This window comes from Cryptomeria japonica, chromosome 9, assembly GCF_030272615.1.
Source record: "Cryptomeria japonica chromosome 9, Sugi_1.0, whole genome shotgun sequence".
Taxonomy (NCBI): Eukaryota; Viridiplantae; Streptophyta; class Pinopsida; order Cupressales; family Cupressaceae; genus Cryptomeria; species Cryptomeria japonica.
The window spans coordinates 713,753,414-713,780,637 of NC_081413.1; the positions used below are offsets into that span (position 1 = coordinate 713,753,414).

The 27,224-nt window shown below is 35.5% G+C and overlaps 1 protein-coding gene across 6 annotated transcripts; it reads right to left on the minus strand.

Annotated features, from left to right (window-relative positions):
* Positions 1-3,842: 3,842 nt before the first annotated feature.
* Positions 3,843-26,359, minus strand: LOC131048533 (DEAD-box ATP-dependent RNA helicase 41). Of its 6 annotated transcripts, XM_057982509.2 has the most exons (11): positions 26,049-26,359; positions 21,383-21,649; positions 21,064-21,176; positions 20,869-20,953; positions 20,650-20,697; positions 20,521-20,568; positions 17,297-17,380; positions 15,556-15,625; positions 9,343-11,029; positions 4,150-4,223; positions 3,843-4,063 (listed from the first exon to the last, which is right to left on the minus strand). In XM_057982509.2, exons 8-9 carry the CDS (start codon positions 15,614-15,616, stop codon positions 9,447-9,449), a joined length of 1,644 nt encoding a protein of 547 aa, XP_057838492.1. In that variant the 5' UTR covers positions 15,617-15,625; positions 17,297-17,380; positions 20,521-20,568; positions 20,650-20,697; positions 20,869-20,953; positions 21,064-21,176; positions 21,383-21,649; positions 26,049-26,359; the 3' UTR covers positions 3,843-4,063; positions 4,150-4,223; positions 9,343-9,446. The 6 variants fall into 6 exon arrangements, with proteins under 6 accessions (XP_057838492.1, XP_057838494.1, XP_057838491.1 ...); XM_057982511.2 differs by lacking the exon at positions 21,383-21,649 and having other exon boundaries at positions 20,521-20,559; XM_057982508.2 differs by lacking the exon at positions 21,383-21,649.
* Positions 26,360-27,224: the final 865 nt, after the last annotated feature.

The window sequence follows — 27,224 nt, forward strand, 5'->3', positions numbered from 1 at the left end:
TCAAACCCTTGAATTTATTTTACTTCTGCAAAGGTAATCTGATAAAATGATCAGATTTTGGCATGAATCTAATAATCTTTATACCTAAGAGCTGTTCACTTTGATCTCCAAACCTATAGACATGGCAGATTTTGAAGTTGGATAGTTTGATCATGCATTGAAGCCACTAGCAGCTCTCAACTTTGGCGAATTTTGACAGAGTTTTGATGCTTCCTTCTTTGCTATACAAACTTCTTCTTGGCAAACAAAGTATTAATGAATGGGCATCATGTCTTTATAGCTTCTTAGCAATTTCTAGAAGCTTTGTGTTTTAATCTATCTTTAGAAAATTGAAACCCTTTGCCTACTAGAAGGAAGCTTGGAAGATTCTCAAAAATTAGAAAGTTGTATTGTTTCATCCTCCCTCTAAGAAGTTGGAATTTTATCCTTAGAAGCTTCCATCATGTTTTAGAAAATTTTATTTGTTTTAAATCTCCTTCCAGAAATTCGAATTTGAAGAAGGCATGTCACAATTTATTTTTATTTTTTGGACTTTAATTGTTTAAATGCCAATTCATCATACTTGCCATCTTTAATTCTCTTGGAATGCCTTGTCATCTTTTATTGCCAACTAGGAAATTTATATCATTTTTATTCTATGTCATCTTCAATTTCGCCTAAGTAGGCCCTACATTCTTTCTCAAGCTTTGGAGAATTCTGCACATCTTCCTTATGCCATGTTTTTAAAGTGGACTTGGAGGGAATTTCTTGCTTGTGCCATGTTTTTAAAATGGACTTGGAAAGAATTTCTAACTTGGACATGAGGTGCACTTTGAAAATTGTCAGACATGTTTGGTGCATGAATAAGTTTAACCTTAGGCAGGAGTTAAGTAACCCTTGCCATGAGTTAGTTAACCCTCGATAGGAGTTTAACACTTGTCGGACAATTTTTCTTGGACAGTTTTTAAAATGATCCTGCTCAAACTTCTTCCACTTTTTAACTGATCGTCTACCATTCTACCTTTGAACCTTGTTGAACTTGTCTACCGTTTTTATTTCTTCAATCTGGACAAAATTTTCGATGTGCCATTCTGCTTGCCTTCTTTTGACTTGGTCAACAGTGTTCATGCCATGTTCATACCTTGCTAGTTCATCTAGACAAAAACCATAATCTGGATTTCCATTTTGTTTTTTGCACTTGGAGACCTCATTTTTTAAATCTGAGAACATGAGTAGGAATAATTCGGCATGAGGATCAAAACCCTAATCTCAGAAATAATAATAATTAAAAAAAAAAAAAAAGCAAAATTTTTGAAGCTTTGCTTTTTATATCTAGAGGCAAAATTTTCAAATTTCGACAAAATGGGTAGTAATAAATTAACTCAAATAACAAAACCCAAATGCCAATTTTAAAAAAAGAATAAAAAAGCAGAAAACAAAAAAAATTTCTAAAAATAGCAAGTTGCCAGAAATGACTCAAAGCAATTGCAATTTTCGTCCTCCAGAGCTTCTGAATACTTTGGAAATGTTCAAATTCAATTCTGGGCATAAATTCTCAATCTGGCCCGAAATGACCCCAAAACTCAACTCCTCATTGTAAAAAGACTGGTGATTAGCAGATGCAACGCCAAAGCAAAACCCTAAAAAGCAAAAATAGGGGGTCCCCATTTGCAATTGGGCGATGTTTGAAATAGGTCACAACACATAGGAGAAATTACACATATTGATTTGTTGAAGGTGGTAGTTTCACCTCACATTCGAAAATGGTGTATAGTGATTTGAATTTCGGATTTTTTTACTTCTCAATGCCTTTTCATCTTTGATCTAAGCTTAGAAAAGCATTAATAGGCATTGCAAATACAAAATAGCATAGAGAGGAAGTATTCAAGTGTTGTATAATTGAATCTTTCATCCATTTAGTGAGCAATTATGACTATATGTAGAACATACAGAAGTGTTGTGTAACTGTTTATTATTAAGGGCAAATAGTTTTGATGAGCTCCTAAAACCTAGTTACATAAAATTGTCAATAAAATAACTATTAACCAACAATAAAATATCAAACAGCTATAGTAGGTTTGAAAGGGCATGGAACCTTGTACATCAACCATACTATACAATGGCATTTCCTTTCCTTGCAATCTGTGCCCCCTTAACTAGAGATGGGACTCTGAAACAAATTTAGGAAGACCTCTCTTCCTTATTTGTATTACCATCTGAGCCACCATTTTCAAGTTCCTCCAATCAAGGAGAGAGGATGGAGTCATCTACTATCACCTCAACCAAAGTCCCCTACAAAGAGGAAGAAAGTCTACCCAAAGAAGTTGTATGCAAAGTGACTAAGCAAGACCCCAAATCCTTGAACAATCCACAACCGAGGCAAAATAGTCTAATGCATGAAACCAAAAAAGTTTCCAAAGGAGAATCCACATCATGGGAGTACAACGCTACCTAGGTCGTACTATCTCCAAGGGAGATCACCATAGGAGAAACATGAACCGACACCAAGGAGGTAGGGCAATGATCCTTAGTACACTAAAGGGGTAGGGACAATATAGCATCCACAATGAAAAGGTCAAGGAGGGCATTCCTCCACCAAGTAATTGATACTATAGTCCTATGTTGAGAGCAAGGAGACTTAGAAACAAGACGATTGGTAGTGAAGCACCATCTACACAAAACGGTAGGCCATCATAAACAATTGTCCATGTCCAATGAAGAGCCTTGGAAATATCAATGTCCATCGAGATATGAATCAATTGTGGAACTAAAAGCAAAAAACCACAAGTTAAGAGACAAAAATTCTCCCCCCACCCACAACTTACCATTCAACACCACCTCCAGATCCTTCGGAAGTTGAAAAATGGTAAAGAAGCCCCTAGCACAAAGATATAGCTCAATTGGACCACCAATGAGAGGCCTCCAAGACTCCAAAGCCTCTTTATGTAGGTTCAAGAGAGAAGACCAAAAATGATTAAATCTACAAATCAAACTTTGCCAAGCATAAAAATTATCATTATAAATTACCTCCTATCCACAAACCATTGACAATGGAGGAATGTGTGCATGAGAGAGTTCAAACTTTTCCCCTCTAGGAGAGACAAAAAGAACCAAGAGCCTACAAGCTCACCTCAACCGCAAAGGATTGAGCATGAACCACCCCACTCGCACTAGTACCCATTGGACAAAAGCTAGGAGCCACAACCCTACCCATGACATGCCCAAAATTTGCAAGAGCAAAGGAACTAGAGATACGAGCATTCGAAATGTTCACGCAATCATCAGTTACACCACCTAAAAAGAGATGGTCATTCAAACCATGCATAGGATCCATGGTGCAACCAGCAACGTCGTGAACAGTTGACCCCACCAAAGTCACATGAGCACTAGGGATCCGTGGCGAGGAAAACACAGACAAAAGAAAGTGTTGATCTTAGGGGTAGAACATTGTATATTGGTGCTGCTTGTTTGCCCAATAGGCCTAAAGATTGTAAGTGGGTTCAAGATATATTGGACAAGCAAGCCATAGAACTCACTATTGCTGAAGTTTTCTCCCATAACTCTGGTTCTCCAAGGTAAAACCCTTCATGTCTTCTATTTTGTGTTTGCTTACACTTAATATATCATGCTCAGTTGCTTATTTGATTGCTACAGTGTTGTATTCCTCTTTGAATCTGTCTTTATGTAGTAGGTTTACCAAATACATGGTACAACTGAAATTTGAATTTTCTTGATGCCACATCCTTATCCATTCTTGTAAATGCTGATGTGCCTATTGATACAAAGTACAGGATAAAAATTTTCATTTACAGCTGATTTTCTAATAAAAGGGTCAAATTTACAATAAAGAATTTGTCCAGAAATTATTAACAGATAAAATGCATTTATTTAAAATTACACTAGTTTTAATGTTTGCTTCGCAAAATATTTCCCCAGTGTTGGGTAGCATAAAAATCCTACAGGTTTTATCTTTGACAACCATCAACCTTCTCACAAATTCATTTTATACATGATAACAGAAGTGCCTGCTCTTCCTTTGCTGGGTTGGAAAAGAGTAATCTCTTATTTTGGTTCAAACCTAAAACTGCAAATCAAGAAATACAATTTCAACATTATGGAAGCCCTGCATAACTATTGTTTCCATGATAAATAATTATATTAATATCTCACCTCAAAGATGGACAATAGATAAATTTGATTCATTGTAGCCTCCAAAGAGAGCAAACCTACATGGGTGTCATGGACTGATGCAATACAAATCATTAGTACCCCTTAATTTTCCAACTGATATATAAGAATAAATAAGAAAACACAAATCAGCAACCCTCTTATCAGATACCAAAAATAAAAACTCTCATGGGGATAGAGGCTGTCATACCGGTAATGAAAAATAAACTGTGAAGCTAGTATGTCAATTAGTATATATATATAAGAAAGATTCCACTAAAATAGATTTGCAATTGACAGTTATGTGAAACAGAAAAACTAGAATTCAACATTAGAAGGCAGATTAAACATAATGAAGTAGAGGAATGGAATGGGAAACAACTGGAAACGTTTAAGTGAGAAAAAAAACAATTAAAAAAGTGCCCACAAATAAAAAGAATAGGTCGATGAAGCTGGGGATGTACAGCTAGCTGAAAACAGACTGGAGCAATCTGATTGTTTCATAAGCGCTTAAATTAAAAGTTAAAAAAGATAGTATCTTCGCTAAAAAGGGCTTCAAGTTGCATGGGATCAGGTTCAAGCTACAGTGGATATAGAACTCGAGTGCCCACAAAGCTGTATGCTTACTGATGAAGAAAAATGTAAAAGAAACAGTGAACTATGCCATTCATATGAACAGCAGTTTGATTTAAAGAAAACAAAACACAAATCCCATGGCTGTACCTGCAGTGCACGGTTCTAGAATATTACAAACTTGTTTATCAATATACTAGAAATATTTATGCATCCTGATGCTATATAAGAAAGAATTCGCCAGAATCTATTAACCTGTGTTTAATTGTTCAGGCACTAAATTATAAATACTTTCAAGTTCATACTAGATCATATGAATTAGCTCAGATATCTTAAATATAGGTATCTGGTATCAACTTCAAGGCCCTTATCTTAAAAATAAACCATTCTTCTTCGGTTTTGTTTGCCTATCCTTTTATATCACATGTAAATGTATTTATGTTTTAATTTACATTGTTGGTTTGCATGCAGAAAGGCTATTTGAATTTAGTTTCATTTATGCGTTATTTAATAATTCAAGGTTATTTGTGGTTAATTTTCTCGAATGTGCAAATATTGTAAAATTCCTAGGCTTCAATATGAATAAAAATGGGCTTAAATACATGTTTACTTCTAAAAATGTAGGCTCGATTATTTATTCACTTCATGAAACGACAACTTTATAGCCTTCACCCCCCGGCTCCTACTATAGAACACCTTTCAGCATAACAAGGGCCATGATATACATTTCTCCAAAATATTCAAATTACATGGTAGTATGCCACTGTAGCGTCATAAAATTACGACCTTGCAATTTTCGACCGCATTTGGGTCTTCACATTGGCGAAACGAATCCCTAAGCCTGATTGGAGACCCGAGACATGCTCACATCTCCCGAAACCTGCATTTCCTCGCATCCAGCACTTCCCTTTGCTGTTTCATGTCCTGAATTAGGGCAGAACAAGGGCGTGGCGCCCGGCGCCCCTGTCCTTGCCCTATTTTGGGCCCCCTTTGCATTAAACTTGCATTGGGCTTGTCAAATGGGAAGCGGGAAAAGTTTCCCTGTCGGCCTAAGACAAAAAATCAATCAAATAACCCTAATTGACGAATATATAAGATGCATTCTCTCCTCCTATTCATACAGATACATACATGAAGTGGAAATTGCAATCCTAAGCGAAATCAAGCATTCAAGCATTCAAGCTTCCATTCAAGCATCCATTGAGCATCTCAAGTTTCCTTTCAAGGCTAGGTGTTGCATTCAAGTCAAGGATTCAACCATTGAAGTGGAGATCTCTTTTGACATTCAATTCTACATATCCTTTCAAACAACTCTATCAACATTTCAATTGCACCCTCTCTTGAGGTGAATTCTATTTCAGTCATTTACTTTCATTTCCTTGCAAGTACTTTTCATAATTTGGTTAATTCCAAAACCAGGGTTTGACCTGAAGGCAAACCACCAATCCCAACAACATTTCCTCTCTTTTCTGTTTGTAGGTTGCAGTGCGCAACTGTATTTGCAGATTTGGACTTCATTTTCAAAGACGGAAAAAACCTTTTCGGCTCGCGGATTTTTCAGAGGACCAAGTACACTTTCAACACGGTCCCAACAACTTTCGCCCAAATTTGCAAGGGAGCTTTGTCTCAACCTTTTACTGCTAATTCCAGGTGCATAGCTTCATCCCGCATTTCTATCTCAAGTTATAATCATTTCTTTGTCGCTTTTACACTTAGTCTTAAATCGCACAATTCAACTTATCCATTCTAAAAGAGGGATTAATTTCACTTTCCAAATTCATTGTCAATTCACTTAGCATTCAATCTCTTTCTATTGAGATTGGATCTAGTGAATTCTCCCCCCTTTTAAATGTAATGTGTGTGAGAGGTTGAAGGGAATCTTTTTGTGAAACTTTCACTCCTTTTCTTGAGGAGAGAAAAGCTTTCCTCTTAATTTCCCCATCACCATGTTTCACCATTACAACCACAAAGAAGTTTTGATCTCAAAAAGACATTTCTGACCCTCGTCAATTGACTTTAAAATATCAAAAGAAAATTCAGACAATTGATAATCAATGTCTAGCATATATTAACAAGTGAGCATCAAAAGAAAATCATGGAGATCGAAAGTCAGAGTGATATTCCAAACAATGAATAAGGAGCGTGTAAGGATATTTCCTGGTCACAAAGTTGTTTTGTCTTAAGCAAAGAGATGACCATGCGGGGGAGAAGCCTATGGACATGTCTAGAATTTAGCACAACTTAATTAAAAGAAAACAAAAGACTAGAGTGAAATATTTAGATACTAGCATTTCACAAACATCTTGCTTGAAACATAGTTGGCAATAGAAAGGTACTTATTATGAAATAATTAGATAAGATTCAATTTCTCAATTAGTGAAGATGTGCACATCAGTATGTGGACAATTAGGAAGTGTTGGTAAAATTTTGAAATTTAACACCCTCAATATAATAAAAACAATAATGAACCTTGGGGACATATCTATGGAATTTTTCTCATGTTTTCTTATGTTCCCTAGAATTTTTAGGGAAAACCTCCCCAAGTCGTCTCCACAAACTGGGGGATGTTTCCTAAGGCGTCCCCCTACCATCGGAACTCTGTAGAGACAGCCTTCTATCTTTGATGTCCTGCTGACTTCAATATGTCCTCTACTCCTGTCAAACTTGAGAACCTTAACAAAACACTAAAAACAAAAGAAAAATGTAGTTTTGCTCCCAAAAACCCTAGCCACAAAGCCCCCTAAATAAAAATTTGTTATTTCACTCCCAAACACTCTAGCCCACATTTATTTTTATGTTTTCATCATTTGCCATTTGCATTGTTACAATTTAATTTTGCAAGAATTATAAATGGAAAATGATGTTTTGTTCTTCAATTTTTCCAATTAACTCCTAAGTACTTGAATTCCACTTATACTTTTGTTTTGTTGATTCAATCCCAATTTCGAGTTTATCATAAACATTTATGATTTGGCAATGGACAATAAATTATCAACTATCAGCCACATTGGCAATTCTGTATTCAATTTTGTATATTTTATGCAAATTATGGTTATTCAATTCTATATTTGCACAAAATGCACAAAACTATATATAGAATTGAGAACAACTGATAGCTGATAATTCAAAATCAATAATTTATATCATAGATGGAATACTCACAGAGTACTCAGCGAATTTTGAAAAACTCGCAAGTGCTTTTGCTCTGCGAGTATTTACGTCATTAACTCGCACAAGAACTCACAGAGTTTTTGGGAAAAACTCGCCAAGTTTTTGGCGAGTTTTCAACAAAAACTCGGCAAGTCTTTCGCAAAAACTCGGCTGCATAAAAAAAAAAGGCCCCAACATGTCAAAAATTTATCTAATTTTTTTTTTTCAGGTTAGTCTCATTCTCTTCATTGGAATATATACATGAAATTTAACATTCAAGTATAACAAAGGAAAAAGACATATTTTCCTTTCTTATACTTTAAGTTATATTTCATGTATATATTGGCAGGATGTTTGAAAGTGGTTTCAGATTTGTAGGAGTTATAATGCAAATTCTAGGTTTTAGAAGATCTTTTAAATTTTCAGACTTAGTCAAATTTCAGCAATCAGTAGGGCTCCTATTAACATTCTCTCACTCTCTCTATCTCACTCACTTTATCTACCCCAAGTTCTAGACCTATCTATCTCCCTATCACTCTTCCTCTATCCCCTCTCTCCACCATTCTCTATCTCACTCTCTCCTCTCTCCCTCAAGATCTAGATCTATCTCTCTACCCCTCTCTCTCTCTCACCCTCAGACCCCCATGAGGGGTGCTACCCTCCACCTCATTTTGGCGAGGTGGAGGAGCCGCATCGGACTCCTAGGACTAGACCCTCTAGTTCTATCTCTCCCCTAGTTTTCACTAGAGCTAGGGAGAGGAAGATGTAAAATGCTTTCATGTAGTATTTATTTTTAGTTTTACAAAAACAATTTGCTATTTCATTTTGTTTCCTTCTATTAGACATCAGCATTCCACAAGAGAATGTCATTTTGTACCCAATTTGCATTTAAATCAATCAAATATATCTAGACTCAGCTTGTTTCTTTTGTTTGACTCATTGGATGCATCTCCTCACTGAATTTTGCAAAAAAAAATGCATTTCTAATTAAATTCAAGCAAATTTTTAAGTTGCCGAGTTTTTGCTGAGTTTTTTTTGGGCCTTGGCAAGTTTTTGTTTTTGGCGAGTAGTTCAACTATGATTTATACCATATTGGTATCGCTTGAAATTGGAATTGACTTGCAAACCAAAAATGTAATTAGAGATCAATTACTCAAAGATTTAATTGACAAGAAATTAGGAATATATATGCCGCACCCACGCTCTTGCCAAAGTCAAGGAAAAGGTTTACCATCCCCACACTGTCACCAAAGTCTAGGAATTTTTTACATTCCACACATCCCCCCGCCCTAGAAACTTGAAAAAATGATGAAATTCATTTCTATCTTAGTCCCATGTATTCCTGCTATTCAATTTTAAGAAATATAGAAATATGTTGTCTTTCTACATGATTAATCCCTTTGGCAGATAATTAAAGATAAGAACATCTAATATCAAGAATTTTTCAATGCAAACAACTCCTAGGTTGCTCACCTCATAGACAACAAAATCTGCAGAAAGCGCCGTTTAAAACTGATGCTGCTTAATCCTGGTCAAAAATCAGCTTTCATTTGTAAAGAACTTTGAATATGACATGGTCATCCTCGAGGCCGATGCTTCCTCTTCCTTTGATTCTGCTGTTTATACACTAAGGCATATGATGAGTGTGAATAAGGAGAACTAGCAAGTTCCCGAGGAATGGGTGCTTTAGCTGCCTTTAGAAGTGCAATGAAATCCTTGAAAATAGCCTTGTCCTCGTTATTAATAAAAACAATCGCTGATCCTGGGGTTCCAAGCCTTGATGCTCTTCCAACCTGATGAATATACTCCTGCAATGAATTTGGCATATCAAAAACAATAACTTGACTTACTTTTAAAAGATCCACCCCTCTTCCAAGCACTCCAGTGGCCACAACAACCAAAAGCTCTCCTGTGAGAAAAGATTTTAATATTTGCCTTCTTTCCAGCATTGTTTTTTCCCCGTGTATAGATGCTACTTTCAATCCAGTCGTGTGTTTTATAGCATCAGACAGGAGATCGGCACCTATTCTGGAATTCACAAACACTACAGCAGGTGGCTGAAAGTGGTGATTGCTTGACAAGATGTCAAATAGTTTCTGCTTTTTATTCTTAGTTTCAACCCAGATCACTGTCTGTTTGACTGCTGCATTAGGAATGCTTGGTTTGCCTGCAGATATAAGAAGAGGATTTTTTAATATTGTTGATGAAAGTTTTTCTATGTCACGTGGAATGGTTGCTGAGAACATCATTATTTGAGGTTGAGACAAAGCCTGAATGATCTGCATGACTTGCTCACGGAATCCTTGCTGAAGCATGCAATCAACCTCATCCAGAACAAGCATACAAACATCACCCAAGTCAAAGTCAATCTTTGAAAGAAGATCCACTAGTCTTCCTGGTGTGGCAATAATCAACTCAATTCCTTGTTTAATTCGATAAATCTGTCGAGGCATGGCATCCCCTCCTACAATGAGGGCTGTCTTGAAAGGCAAACCTTTCCCCAGTGCTTTGGCCTGCTCTTCTATCTGTGCACAAAGTTCCCTGGTGGGAGCCAAGACAATAGCCAATGGTTTTGTTTGCTCAGAGAGCTTGTGGATGCGAATCATTACACACCGTGTGACAATAGGAATTAAGAACGAAGCAGTTTTGCCAGAACCAGTGTCTGCTGAGACCAAAATATTTCTACCCTTCAAAGCAGCTGGTAAGGTCTGCATTTGTACAGGAGTAGGAATGTCATATCCAGCAACTTCAAGATTCTCATTAAGCTTTGGATCAAATTTACAGTTCGCAAAATCTAGAATAGGAGGCGGTATATCCTCTCCTTCCACATGAACCTCTATCTCTCTCCTCAAAGATTCAACCTGGTCATTGTTCATTGTTTTAATTATTTCTTCTGGCTCCCACCAAGGAAGGCTAGACTGTCCGTCCCTAACATAAGTGCACTCATCCTCAACTGGAACCTTGATGGCATGAACAATTGGTCCTGGTTTCTTACATTCTGATTGGTGCTTCTGAAGAACAGAATTTTTGCATTCCAAGCTGCAAACATCATCATCAGTTTCATCACAAATGTATTGCCCATACCTACCACAAATTACACAGCGAGGCTCCCCTGGCTCTGCTTCTCTCTGTTCCCAACAACGTGCCTTTACTGGACTTCCTGTAAGACATGTCAAAAACCAAAATTGAATCCCTCTTAAAGAATGACATTGATTGAACAGGAGCGTCAAATGAATCCTAACAAAGTGGTTAAGCAAGCTAACCATCTCAAACACTAACCAAATAAAGGAAAATAGAAAGAAGCTCATAAAAATTTCCTATCAAGAGAATAGTTAACATAGCAAACCGTTTGGTTCCATGCTTAATGAAGTAATTATAGAAATAAACATCTACCAAGCTTCTGAATTTGAGGGAACATTAAACAAGGAAAATTGCATATCGAATTTACTAGAGTTCGTTTCATTATAAGTACTCAAAACAAATTAAGGTGAACACCTAGTGTAAGAAACCTGAAGCATCCAGACACAAGGAAAGCATTTATCAAACCCTGTCAATGTTGCGTGTATCCAACCAGCCACCACATAATTCACATCAATTGCAACAATTTCTGTGTCTTCAGTAACACTTCAAAGACCCAGCGCTAAGATAATAAGCAAGATTAAAATTGTAGCTTTAAAGCTTAAAAAAATTACATAATGCTACACATTCTCAGGAAAAGGCCTTTACAAAGTTGCTACAATTCAATGCAATTTGCATGTCAAAACTCACAATTTAAATATGAAGCATAGACAGGACTCAAGCTGATAGATCAGGCTCATGTAACTATTTCTAACTTGGACAATATGCCAAAATCGAGGGTATATACATAGTTGCAACCAAATAAATAGAATTTGAGCATCAATAATGTTTTTGGGTTAATTTTTATACGTACATAATACATTAATCTTAATTCTTTGGTTTCAGGTTTTGTTAACATACTGCAGAACAGTCGCAGTTGTTTTAGATATCTTACGCTACAGGTTTTGAGGTTGTGCTTAAGGGTATGCTTAACAGTATTCCCCACAATGCTATTTCCTGAGAGAGCGAAGTTTCAGGAATGGGGACAGAATGTCTGGGACAGCCCCACCCATTCCCTTTTTTTTCAAAAATTTGGGGACATCCCAAGGATGCTCCTAACTATGGGGAATGTCTCCTTGGAACATCCCCTAAAGGGGTGTGTCCTTTAGCGGATGCTAGGGCATCACAGGGACATCTTAACATCCCTTGCAGATTGGGACTTTTTAAACATGAAAGACAAACGAGATCATTCCATGCATAGTTGAACTACTCGCGACTCAGCTCGACTCGCCAAGCCCCTGAGAAAAAAACTCGGCGAAAACTAGGGAAAAACTCGGAAAAACTTGGCGAAAAACTCAGCAACGTAAAAACACGCTTAATTTTAATTAAAAAAATGCATTTTTTTTGCAAAATTTAATGAGAAGATGCATCCAATGAGTCAATAAATGATAACACAAAAGAAACAAGCTGATTCTAGATATATTTAAATGCAAAGTGTCTACAAAATCGCATCCTCATGAGAAATGCTGATGGCTGGAAGCAAAATAGTAAATAGTTTTTGTAAAACCAAAAGTAAATACAACTTCCTCTTTCCAGCTCTAGCTAAAACTAGTTTCAAACTTTCATCATATTTGAAATTTCATCATTCATACTCATAGTTTCAAACTTTCAACTCTAAAATGTATAATACCAGGATTTCTTCAATGCTAATTATGTTGTTATATGGAGCCTAATCAAACTCGGAGGTTAAATTTTCCCTACTTCCATCAGCGCAGTTTCCCCCTACATTTTTCGACAGGGGTTTGGGGGCAGCGCCCCCAAGTTGGGGTCAAGGGGCATCGCCGAAGGATCCTGAAATTTGACTAAGTCTGGAAAATTGAAAAATCCTCCAAAAACTAGATTTTGCATTATAACTCCTGGAGGTCCGAAACCACTCTCAAAAATCCTGACAGTATATATGGAATATAACTTAAAGTATAAGTTTCTTCTTTCTTATACTTAAATGTTATATTCCATATATGAATCCTGACGGACACACCAAAAAACTTGGCGATTACTTGAGGGCATAGTGGGCTCTCGGCGTGGCCCTTCCAAGTGAGTTTCCCCCTTCTCAGCCCAAAACCATATCGAAAAACAAAAAATGCATGTATTTTTTGCCGTTTTCGGCTGTTATGCTAACGCGGGCGAGTTTTTCTTAAAACTCGACGAGTTTTCCTGGCGAGTCGAAGTCATTACTACTCACCAAGTCCAAAAACTCAGCGAGTTTTCGGCGAGTGTGTCATCTATTTCCATGCTTATCTCTGTCATTCCATCATGTCAAATTTCTGCTACTGCTTTACAAACACCCTTTTTCTGCTCTTTGAATGCTACTCCTAGTGTTCAGCTGTGGAAGATGTCTCTTTATGCATTCAGAAGACTGAAACAACAGCCTTCATTCTGCTATTCGCTGCTGTAACTGACATTATTCTCCTGTTACATGCTGTAAAAGGTGAATGAATGTGAAAAAACGGTGACTTTACCTTGAATATATAGCATTTCTACTCATAACCTGATCAGGTTAGTTCAAATTCTGCCCTTATACAGCTAGGCCAGGACTCTGAAATTGTATTTGAAAATTCAAAGTAATGTAACAAGTTGAAATGTATTAAACCCATTTTTTTTATCTATGGCGTGCGCTGAACTCTAAGTTCTATTAGAAATGAGTGTTGTGCACCTTGCATAATGTTCATAATGTTAATATATTATTATGTGTGTGGTAGACCTAGGGGGTCCTAGAAGCACAGGAATCACTAGGAGTTAACATTCTTGGTGCCACTTTATATGGTGTATGTAATATTGGGATGTATCTTGAATGCAAGTTATAAAATTGTATTCATTTAATATTGGAGAAAGTTAATTAATAAAGTACCCAAAATTAAATGTAGGGTCGATGGTTTTGTAATCTTATGGTTTTAGTCATATACCAACTGATGGTTTTGTGTGAGCTTGCTTCTATAAAAGCAAACGAGGGTAGTTGTTTAAGATTGGCTAGTTGGGGTTTTGCATCTTCTTCTGAAAAGTGTATATGTGAAGCATAGCATGGGATGTGTGGTTACATGCTTGAATACATGGAGAATGCATCGCAGAGGCTTGATATTTTAAGTGTTCATGGAGGTCTCTGAAGATGTATTGTAATGTTTGTATTGCTGAATAATACATGAGCTACGTTACCCGGGGTTACGTCCCCGGTATTTTTTTCAGGCATCCCCGTCCAGGAGACGTCCCGGTGGCAGGGGACTCCTAGGGGATGTCCCCATAAATTCTGCATATTGACAGTGAATTTTGACAATGAATTCTATAAGCAATTTGACTTTGACTCTCAATTTAACACAAATTTGGCACAAGAACTCTGCTGGTTCTTATATGTTAAGATTTTATAGTGTATATGCGCATGCTTTGTCCATGTTTTCATATGAATATTTTAAATTTCCCTATAGATTTTAATTTTCCCCATTTTTATATAGCTGTCCCCTTTGCCATCAAATTGGCAAAAAATATCATCATCCCAGAAATGCGTACCCACATCCCCTATTGTCTCCGTCCCGGAAACTTGAGGTAACATAGTACATGAGTGATGGATGCTTTTGGAGGCCGAATTTTTCACTCTGTGAGGATTTTCCCAAGGTAAATCTTGTGTCATCTTTTGATGGTATTTTGTCTATTCTCTTACATATGGATTTTGAATACTTGTTTCATAGATTTCTCTTTTGGGTTATGTGTAAAGTGTCATTATATGGCTGTAAGTTTTCTTTCAAGTTTGATCTATATCAAAAGGAAAACAGGAGTGAGTTCCCTAAATAGAGAGATGTGCATGTTTTTAAGAATATATATATAGTTAGTTAGTTAGTTTCCCTGCCATCTCCAAAATTTTAGAAAAATTTGCCACCCACCATCCTCACACCCCCCTGCTCCACAATATCAGAAAAACACTGCTTAAATATCCAAGAATGGATCAGAAAATGAGTTCATGTCGCCCTAAACTCCATGATAAAGAGGGTTAATTCAAATTATGAAAATGTGAAAAGAGCATCCAAAAGAAAGTAATGCCCCACTTTGTTTTTCCCAGGGGAAGATGAAATGTTCCCTCATTTTGTCTCTTCATTTCCATATAGGAGATGAAACGTCCCAACTTGTCTCTTCATTTCCTAAGGCAAAGATACCTCTTGTCTGGAGAGTTAAGCACCTATTTACTTGTTATCGACTGATCTTAGGAGCAGAATACTTAATGTTCTTAATTTTATACACCCATGGGGCCTGAGATTGTAGTCACTCTTGTTGGAGGTTTTCCTCCTACAATTTGGGTTTCCCCAGGGATATTCCTCATGCCTTTCATTCTTTTGTTGCTAACTCGTGTTCTTTCATGTTAGTTGTTTGTTTGAATGCCTAAAGCAATAGAATACTTCAATTATTCTTTAATCCAAATCCACAATTGAGTTACAGAATGGAATATACATCCTAGTTTATAGATCACTTGAATTCAGACAGCCCACATAAAGTCCTCTTTGTGAATTTGTATGATCAGTGTTAGACCCAAAAAGTAAGATCATAAGCTTTGAACAATTTATATGTTTGAAGTTTCCTAAAGGGTACCTGGATCTTCTTCCTCGTCTCGCTCAGAAAATGTTTCAGCATGTCTGTTCTCTTCATCCATGACAGCAATCTGCAAAATCCCAAAACCAAGATGGTATCAGAACACTAGAGAAGTATCATGTCACCTTTTTTGGATTAAAATAAAACTAGCAGTTGCACACTTTGTGCCTGCAACAGGAAGCCGATAGGCGGAGTTTGTGTTAATGGAAGATGGGCACTTTTGAAAGTGTACCATTACATTTGATCTTTTTTATTTATTAGGGAAGTAGAAGAGAAGGAGAGAAATGTATAAAAGGAGATTGTTAATCAAGCGTTTCAAAATATTTTAATATAGAAAAGCAATTTTCTTGCAAAGTGTGTCATATCCATAATCAGGCAGAAAAACAATGGTCTAACATGAAAAAATATGTTTTTTGAATCAGTAAAATGGAACAGTGGGAAGTGGACATTGTATGACAAAGTCTAAACAAGTGAATAGAAATTCAAAGATGAGAGTTGTTCTAAATCGTTGAAAATACAAGTTGGAACTGTGGAGTGTTGTGTGGATGCCATTTAAAAAAATGCGTAGAACAAAGTAATATGTCCAAAATTAAATATCATTAAGATTGACAATGATACATTATAGCAAAGTATGCATTTACAGAAATCAAACTTACAGAGAATGCTTCATTTATCTCATAATAGTCTATTTATTTCCCAGAGAGTGGTTTTCCAAATCCCTAGAGCAGTTTCAAAAAAGGAAGTTCCAGTGAAGATTATAAGTTACTGGAATAAAAAGTATATTCATTTAAAAGCGACTTTTATTAAATATAGTAACATTCTAATTGTATGCCTAGGCACAGCTACATCATGACCAAAACCAGAAGCAATTTCCTGAAGTGAAGATAAGCACCCATTGTGTATTTGAAAAAGAGGTTATCTATGAACAAAATATAATTAAATACTCGGTGCTCACCATCTCAAGTAGTTCGTTAGACTCTAATGTGGTAATAGAAACCATTTTTGCAAGCATACCAATTTATAAAATAATGAACTATTGAATTTATGAAACATATATTTCTAAGTGCCAACCAAGTTTTAATTGCTAATCAATGATAGGATCTCTTGTTTATTTATATCTTAAGGATTCTATCTAACCATACAGTATGCTGTCCTAAAATCATCTCTAAAGTTGGAGGTATGTTCGTTACCATTTTAAATGAAAGGTAGGTACACCCCATTTGTAATGTGAATTTATATAGCCAGAGATGGAGCATTCTGAGAATATTTAAATAATAACAATGGAGATTCTTGAACAAATAATCCTTGAAACAAATAACATCTTATTAAAAAATTACAAGTAAAACTTATATGGGAGTTGGAATCCACTAAATAATGAACTCCACTAAAAGAGAGAACACTAAAGTTAACACATGGGACTTAGGTTTGTACAGCACGATAATACCTTGACGTAGGCAAAACGTCATAAAATAGAAAATTCGAATATAATAGAATCGAGAAGAGGCAAAGATTTGAAAACCGAGAAGAGTAGTGTGGTGGTGGTCGTTCACAAAAGAGAAAGGTTGAGAGGGGGCCTGTAATGTTATTTGTGAAACAAAATGACAATAATTAGTTATACTACTGATAAAGCGAGAAAGCAAGTAATGAATTGAAATAGGGAACATCATTAGCAGAGCAGAATAGTTAAAAATGAGAAAGCAGAATGCAAAGAATCTTATTAATGCAGAGGAGAACGGAATACCAGTTGATTTTGGTCTTGGAGAGGGTGTTGAGCATCAATCTCAGGAATCTGTTGTATGAGATGAGCAGAACTTGTGACATCCACCTACAATTGTCAAAATATTCATCAGAAATCATGTATAAAATGGAAATATAAACACGATTGAAAGGTTGTATTGTTTATTGAACAAATTTTTAGTGCAGTGAACTGTGAATTAAAGGAATTTGTAATTAGGCCTCTTTTAATAGATCTAATTTGAAAAAAAAGTATCAAGTTGTGAACGACTATTTTCTTTGTATGTAAATTGGAGGATCAATTCAACATGTTTTTTTGTTATTAATAAAGCACAAGCAGCAAAGTAATCATACGAATGGGAGGAAGTGTAATATAGATAAAGAGATACCTCAAACAGTAAGGAGGCAATGGAAAATTAAATGGTGTTTCCCTGGTTAAAATAGAATCCCTGAAGGGTTACCCACCTCATTTGAATAATATAGATGGTAAACAGAAAAACAATTCCATTGTGAAATGCTTACATAAAGGCAGCCTCATATATCTAAAGAATGTCTCTGTTGACCACAACCCAAAAACTGCCTTTACCGTTATCTATAAAGTAACATCTCACTAATTATCCAATCCTTGCAAGTCTTATAAAATATCATAATTTAACACACTTAAAAAAATGTGTTCTACTTCTCTAAGTATCCAACAACACCTGTCTTTACGAAATTAATCAAAATAAAAGTATATTTAAATTTCACTTTGCCCATATAACAGCCTCTCACTAATTATCCTATACATATCACCTTTACCTTTACCTATAAAACAAATTCTCCATAATCCAAATAAAACTATATTTGCCTCTGAATATAACCTTTCGGTAAGTCTCAAGCAAACCCCTGCCTTTCAAAAATCCGTCAAAACTACATTTAGATATTCCTTCACGTTATAAAACAGCCTCTCATAATCATCCTGTAAATCTCTGCCATAAGAAAATCACTCAAATTAAACTGCCTTAATCTATATAAATAACCTCACTCATTATCGAGCAAACCCCTGTTTTTGCAAAACTCATTTAGAATTAAACAATCATTATTCAGCCAAACCCTGCTTTGCAAAATCACTCGGTATAAAATGCACATTATCCAGCAAAATCCCTTTCTTTGCAAATCACAGAATAAAATGCTAATTATTCAGCTAACCTATACCTTTCCTAAATGATTCAAAATAAATTAAATATTATCCAGCAAACAGCTGCCCTTGCAAAAATTAAATATTATACAGAAAACAGCTGCCCTTGCAAATTCGATCAGATTAATATGCTAATATGGTCATTTCACTAAATGCTACAATGCGTTACATACTTCTCTACCAATATATAGGGCTCAAATATTTGGTGACAGAAAAAATTTGGCAAGAGATTGACTCTGATTAGATGACAATTTGTTGTTTAGGAGAAAATTTGGAGCGATCATGGCGAAAAATATTCTGATGAAAAATTGGTTATTAATAGGAACTTAACATTGTGAATGCTGACTTAGGGAAATTGTAAGTGGGCAACCACGGCCATTCACATATGGAGGAATAGGCTTGTACCCACTATACAATAAATAGCAAGCAGCCTGTGTTTTCAATTGATACAGGGATCAATGCTATGGGAGGAGAAACTAAATTGAAATAAAATCAGAGAAGCAATGCCTTCAATTAACAGATAACACAGTAAAAAACGATCTGGCCACATACAGATACCCAATAAAAAAAACACACCAAAACCATGGCAAGTGAATTGCCTTAAGATTCTGCAGAAATTGTGTAATACTATCAACCATGCCAATGAGGAAAAATGGGCAGAATTTGAAAAATACTATGGAATCCTACCAAATCAGAAATTTTATAAAAATGAGATGAACCAAAACCAATCTCCCTACAGCTTCTGCTTCAATAAATTCACAAGCAACAAATAGCATATTCTAAAAAAGTGGGGTTTAATATCTTTCACTTGCTCAATAATCCACCACCCATTATAACAAATCCCAGTTTTTTTGCATCCATTTATCAATCGAGTCCTCAAACACAACAAATAGTTTGCAAAAACATTTACACTACTCAGAATTACCTCCTACCTCCTGCTCTCACATTTCAATGCAAACATACCCTAGCCAATGAAAGGTGAACGAAAACAATCCTTGTACCATTACTAATCTAGATTCTAGACCACGAAACTAAAACCCATATGTGAAAAAACTCATTTATGATCATCAAGATATCTATCAAGCCCTCAGATTTAGGACCTATTTTACAAATCCCTATTCCAAACAGACGGGCTCAAAAACAAATCCTTGCTTTCAGTAACAATCTTACCAGCAAATTTGGCCAATGAAATGACATTGAATCCTACCCATTTCACATCAGAGTATCTAACAACATCTCCAATGCAATAAACACTTTATCAAACCTTGTACTTACTTCAAACATACCCTTACTCTCACATTTCAAAAACAAATTTATCGTTACCCAGATGAAAGAGGTTAAAAAAAAAAGATGTCTTGTTTCAGTCCCATACAAGTCAGAAAGTTTCCCATGAGAGTGATGAAACGACAACCTAGAATTGAAATGATGAGAAATTATACATTACTCTAGAATTATTAACAACACAAAATTCAATGCTCACAGAAATGGCGAACAATGGATCTATTGTCAAGTGGGGAATGAAAAATTAAAATAGAAGAATTGTTTTAGGATGAAATAAAACACAAGGAAAAAAATAATCCAGCCGTGTACAAATTCCGAAAGATTAAACTCACTGAAACAATGGCAAGTGACTTACCTCAAGATTCCATCAACAATGTCGATGAAGAAAAATGGGCAGAGTTTGGATGATAAATTTACGAAACCCTAACACGCCATAATTATTTTAAACTAAAACGAACAAAAACAAATCTCCCTAGAGTTACTGCTTCATTCTATTCAATCCAATTTTCCAGTTTGATTCAGAGATCTGACGGTGAAATTTGTTTTCAAGCATGAGGCAAGGAAAGTTCCGTCTGCTCAGGAAAAAATACACAAAAATATAGGTATCGCCGATTAAAAAGAAGACCAGAGAGGCCCAAACCGTAAAGCCAAGTTACGCATAGTTTTGAAAACTAATATTGCACATGCCCTAGCCATGGCAAGGTTTTGAAGAAATTTGATCAAACAAACGCATTTCTTGGTGCATTGGTGCTTGAAAAAGGCAAAATTCTTACCCAGATCTCCAGACGATGTTCTCAGCCTGTGCCGCTTCGCTGGATTATCTGCATAAGAAATATTATTTACTAGAGCATTAATGTGCTCTAACTTGGCGCATTGGTGTTTGAAAAAGGCAAAATTCTTACCCAGATCTCCAGACGATGTTGTTAGCCTGTGCCGCTTCGCTGGATTATCTGCATAAGAAATATTGCTGCATTCCTCATTTCATTCTTGAGATGTATTGAGAATATATATATATATATACTGATATATGCACAACGTGAATGATGAGCGGAATAGAAAATGAATTTATTAAAGTAATGACAAGCTTCTATGCCTACCTAAGGATCTATAAAATTCCTTACCTGTCACTCATGTACACTGAACCACGCATAGAAGCATGGACAAGGCACTTTGTAAACCCTAGCAGGAACAATTTCTTCACAAACCCTAACATGACAATATGTTTCAGCATGGCCTCCGTTAACAGTATGGAGCAAAACGAACAAAAAATATTAAAAACAACAACAAAACAAAAAACTCAAGTTCTGTCAGCTCACCTGCAGCAAATGCAAATGCTCTTTTCGCAGCATTTTCAAGCCATTGTTACTAATTTTCTTCTTCTAAAGCCCTAAATGAATTTTTTCTTCCTCATTTCCAGAATGATCTTTTCCTTTTGCATTTCCCAAATGATCTTGTTTAGAGAGACTTAGCAAAAGAAGATGGGAACAACTGCAATAACAAAACAAACTTTCTATCCCAAGCAAACGAACCCATAAATGCCAGTAACAAACAAATAAAAGCCCTAAAATGCAGTTTACAGTATATACATGAACAAAACAACCTATATTTCCGCAGTGCTGAATAATGCCTACTTACAGGGTCGGTACCTCACGAACAATGTGCAGGCCTCTCATAGAGATTAAATTAAACTGTAGATAGAAAATATAGCAGACCAACCAACGAAACCCAAATGTAGATAGCGAAAAGCCTTTGAAAACCTTCTTTGCAGGGTTATCAATGTTCAAGGCAAGTCAAGATGTTTACCATGTGCACAACCATCAATGTTCAACTCAAATGAATTAACTTCGCTGACAAATAAGGAGGAGTACTACATACATCTCGTTGTGCCTTCGAATTTGCAACCTGTGAAATATCATTCCAACTGGCAATTATAAATGTGTGTCCGGTCAAATAAATGTCATTGCCAAGCAAGGCACAACTTTCCGACAAGTGAACTATAAGCCGGCTTTTTTTCCGATTCCTTTTCCGGATGGCTGACACTTTCCCAGCAAAAAAACCTCATATTAAAAGCCTATCGGCTTAATAAAATAAAAAATGAAGGGCCCAAAAAAAGCAACTATAAAAGGAGCACTTTTCCTCATTTCATCATCAAAGAAGTTATCCTCTTTGCATTCAATTTTCAAATTTGAGCAGTTTATTCAATCGAAGGCTACTAAGGATGAAAAGCCCTGGTTTGTTTGGAGTTTGAGAGTATAAAAACCTTCTTGAATTCCCCATTTGGTATTAAGGACAAAAATCCTCGTTTCCAATCTTGGGCGATTCCATCCGGGAATCACAATTGTGCTGATTTGGTTTTCACTAGTGTCACCACAATGTTTCGAGCAAGCAAAAATCATCATTTCATTGGACATAGGATAGAAGAATGCATCAAGAACAAGAAATTCAGCGAAGAATCCAATGAAAAATTGAAGAATGACAAAAGAATCTAATGTCCCTATGTAATGTCCCCTTCTTAGGCGTAATGTTTCAGTTGGCCGATGGCCTATTTTGGAGACCCGTAGGCTACTCAATGGGTGAAATTAGGGTTTCCAATTTTGGAGTTTGTTGTTGCTCATGAATTAGAGTTTGGATCGCGGATTCTTTCTGGGTTTTCAAAGGGCTTCGCAGTGGTATGTCCGGCTTTGCGTTCCGAGCACTTTTTGGAATTTACTATTTTTAGTAAATTCTATTTCTGGCAGTGGTCCTGATTATTTCGACACAATTGGTTCCCTTCTTCAGTTGGTTCAGTTGGCTTCGTCACTTTTGGCCTTGGGATGTTTTTGGAGAGATAAGTTCATTTCATTTAAATAATGTTATGTTTTAATGTTATATTTTAAAGTTGACTCCTTGGCCTAGCTTCATCACTTCAAGTTGTTTTAAAAGGTGGGCTTCAAGGGTGGACGCATCATGGAAGGGATTTAATATTTCCTAAGGTCTAAAATCTTGCTTATGAAAAAGGGTGCCAACTTTATGAAGAGAAGTGAATTAAAATAAAGGTTAATTAAGCTTTTAAAAGTGGCGCCATCTCTCGGAGGAAAATTCAAATGTGAAATTAGGGCGCACTTTCAAGAAGCCTCTAGAGATCCCTTGTTAAGCTTATAAATGGAGGCCTCTTCCCTTCATTTGGCATCTTATGTCTATTATAATGTTACTCTGCCGGAATGGTATTGGGGTTGCTTCGAGGAATGAATGCCTCCTAGCCTTGGCATTGCTTCTTGCTTGAAAGATAGCAACTAGTGGTGATTTAGTGTAGTTGTGAGAGTTTGTAGTGAGGATTGCATTGTAGCTTGAGTTGTGCTGGAAGTTCAATTATTTGCATTTCATTTCATTTTCAGGAGTCGCGGTTAGCAGGGCAGATTTGTAGTTTCACTCATATATTTCAAAACAAAAACATATTCATTCTAGGTATTGCATATTTCCTCTTGTTTTGGCTGGGCACTCCTTTGTGCAAATTTGCAGATTCTAATATGAAGTGTTTTATTTTATAGAGAAGAATCGACATTCTTGCCTGGCGTCACTGCTGGGAATTGCCTTGAGGTTCGTGTTAAATAATCTGTTGGGTTAATGTCTAATTTCCTGGTATTGGTTTGGTCGCCTCCTTCATAGGAAGCCATTGCTTTTGATTTTGGGTCATTCGGACTAGTATTGAGAGAGTAATGAGCATTTTAGTGATTCCATGGTGTTGCTGATTAAGCATTTCAAGTGCAGGTCTGTCATAAATCAGAATATTAAGATTGATCCTTGAGAAGAATTTCTTGGACTTATCATTTTTGTTAAGCCCGGGAGAGTCTTTTATATTGTTGCAGCATTACATAGTCTTAATCTTATGATCTTGGCAAGCATTCACTATCAAATTGTAAGTTGAACAGTAGTACTGGCAGCATTTCTTCTCCTTTTCATTTCACGCTTGTTATTTACATTTAATTCCATTTCTAAGTTCTTAGCATCTCCGCCATATGGTAGCTTCATTCCCACCCTGGGTTTGAAAGCACATGCTTGGTGTCGAGTTTTCCTTTCAGCAGTTGTAATTGTAAAGATCCTCTGACCATATGTTAGTCCATCTTGGGCACATTCTTGGTTAGAGTTGCTTTCAGCATGCACTAAGATCCTCTGACCATATGTTAGTCCATTTTGGGCACATTCTTGGTTAGAGTCACTTTCAAAATGCTTTAAGACCCTCTGACCATATGCTCACGCCTTGCCCAACCCCGGATCCTGGTGTACATTCTTGGTTAGAGTTGTATTCCGCATCGTTTTGGTTTAAGTGCTAACCCTAACGGATGAGTGTTGCATTACTTTTTGTAATTGAAAAATTGAAAAAATTGGTCTAGGATATTTCACCCTATGATTGAGATTGACCAACCAAAATCCATAGAAAAAATGCCAAAACAGGAGGAGGAAAGAACAAGGACAGAAATTAGATCATCCAACAAATCACAAAGGAGAATCCACAAACAATGACTCACAATCCAATTGAAGAAAAGTCAATGTTTCATCTGACTTTGAGTTTGGGCTTTTCAGAATGCTAAAAGAAAGGGAAAGTCCCCAAGACAGAAGAGAAAAACAATGAATCAAATGATCAGAGTAATGCTAAAAGGGTGCATTACTGTGTGACAATGAAACTGGTTTGAATGACCCTGTATATAGCCAAAGTGTTATGATGTAGTGGTAAAGGATTATAATGTAAAATTAATATTTATTTGTGATTCACCAAGGGAATCTAGGAATGTGTGCATCACATGGGTTATACATTATTGGAGACATTGTATGTTGTATGTAACATTGAGATAAATATCTAACATGGGTTACAAATTACAAAAATTTTAATATTGGAAAGACTTAGTATCAAAAGTAAATGAGAGGGACATGATTTTGTAAGCTCATAGTTTATAGACACGTGGTTTATGTAACACTGCTTGGTGATTTCTGCAAGATTGTCTCTATAAAAACAGTCATATGAGTTGTTATTAAAGTCGGCTATCATAACCTTTCACTTGTTGGCTAAAGTTGATTGAGCATTTCTTTTAAGTTGCATATATGAAGAGATGAAGAATGGATTGAGATGTGCAATTGTGTGATTCTCATTTTCTTGTTCACATGGACTGCAGGTAGGGAGCTTGCTGTTTCAGAAGCCTTGCATGAAGACTTTGTAAAATTATATAAAATTTGTTCAACAGATGATATTTTGAGTGTGTGAATGCTTTTTAAGGCTTGGTTTTTTGCTTTGAGGATTTTCCCGAGATACAAATTGTATCATCTTGATGGTATGTTTGTCTATTCTTCTACATTGTGGATTTTGAATAATTATTTGCATATTTTCTTATCTTGAGGTTATCTGAAAATAATTTATCCTGCAAATTTCCTTTCAAGCTCAAATTGCCATTTCCTAAAAAGGCCACCAATGGGGCATTTCAAAGCCTATGGAATATTAAAATATAAGTGAGCTGATAAGAATTCAAACCCCACAATAAAGCTACAATAGTTGGGATATTTTTAAAGGCTATTTTTTGCCAATTGAATAATCTTGCCAAAATTACAAATAGGAAAGTTTCCACCAAAATCCACCAAGCTTCAATATAAATTTTAGACAAAGTAACTTGATTCACCAAAACATGCATGCATCCATAGTAACTCCTATACTTTTCCTCAAAACTAGACCAAATTAACACTTTTTCCTTTGAAAAATCAAGAGATCCTGAACAAGATCCCTAAACCATGTGTCTTAATTTTTTTTCTTTCCCAAAAACCTCTTTTTAAATTCTATTATTTTAAATACTTCCTGGGTTAGAAAGACTCATTTATCACTCTACTTTCTAGAAAATTCATGTTCTTTTTAGATTTCCCTTCGACAGTCTCACTCCTGTACTCCTATAAAGCATTCCACACTCTCAAAGCCAAACCCTATTTTTTTTTTAAATAAACATGTTTTTAGAAAAATTACCAGAAAAAGACAATTATGCATTAAAAAAATATCCTGGCCAATACTTCTATCTTAACTAGAAATCAATTATAGCAATTCTAACCAAGCTTTAAATAATTTGTTTTCTAAAAAGAACAAAACATTACAACTAACAAATCTGCGTATGATTTTGTAAATTTATAATTCCCTAAAACCTATAACAAAGATTACAAGTTTGTGGTATAAGAAGCTAATAGTTGGCGATGACACGATTTTATAACAGAACCAAAAAAATCAAATAATCCATGCAATCGAGAGGGCAAGGAGGAGGTGCCTGGGCGATAGGGAGAATAGTATTCCAACCTCAAGTTGACATCAGCTGCTGAATGTGTTCATCCCATACCATACGGCAAAGGCTCCTTAAGAAATAGATTGATGTATTATGGATCCGAGAGCCCTCGGACGTATTCTCAGGGTATTGCTTGTAACCACTGACCTTTAGCGCCAAAGCTTTTCTTTCTGGATATTCATGAATACAGGGTAGGTTTGCTAGTTTTTATTATGTGGTAGTGTAATTAGATCTCATCGTCATTTTTCATTTATGCAAAGAAACACCACATTCAGAAAAATTTCGTTTACGAAGTGGTTTTGGTCTGAAAGGTTTCGCTATTTATTTTTATTGAGTAGGAGGTTTTAAAATATATATTTATTGAGTAGGAGGTTTTAAAATATATATATATTATATAGAAGTTTTATAAATTCATTTTTTATTCCGTCAAAAAATTTTAAAATATGATTCTTAAAATAATAATAATAATACTTTTTTTTAGAGAGTAAATTAGAATTTTAAGAAGGTTATGATTTGTTCTCCAAATGAAACAATAAGATGTGACTAAATTTTTTTGTGTATATTTTTATTTATTTTTTAATATTAAAATTAATTTATTTATCATTGGATAATAATTGTGAATGTATATTAGTGTGAAGTAAGCAATGAAATTTTATAATTATTTCATTTTGATTATAAAAAAGTTAATAGTGTAAATTTATTTTTTTTAAATTGGTCAATAAATGCGATTTTCTTAAGACAATTTTAATTTATTGAAAAGATAAAATAGAGAAATTATGAGAGATTGTAGTTTAAATAATTAATAATGATTAAATAATTATTATTATTTAGATAATCAAATAGTATAATTATCGAACCTACTTTCGGTTATGACTTGGTTCTCCTAGGAACCAGGAAACCCTGGTATAAGGTTGAACAGTTGTTTTAAAACTTTCTTGATAATTCACACAAGCCGGTACTCTTGGACTTAGATCCTTTATACATATGCATATATATAGCTTCACACACCTTGTCTTTGAAAAGGATTTGGTGGTCATCCTTTGTGGAATGAAAATGAAATCTCCTTAACGAAAATTAAATAGGAATGAAACTTGTTGGGGATTAGTGATATGGTATTTTAGATTAAAGGAGGATAAAATATCCTTTCTCTTCAGGCCCTAGCTATGTTAATATTCTGTTTGACTTAATGA

Bases quoted from the DNA above. Each gene is read 5' to 3' on its own strand.
- LOC131048533 (XM_057982512.1), bottom strand. From the start codon at position 15,616: ATGGATGAAGAGAACAGACATGCTGAAACATTTTCTGAGCGAGACGAG. The intron at 11,030-15,555 runs GTACCCTTTAGG...CATGTCTTACAG, and splicing joins AGACGAGGAAGAAGATCCAG to GAAGTCCAGTAAAGGCACGT.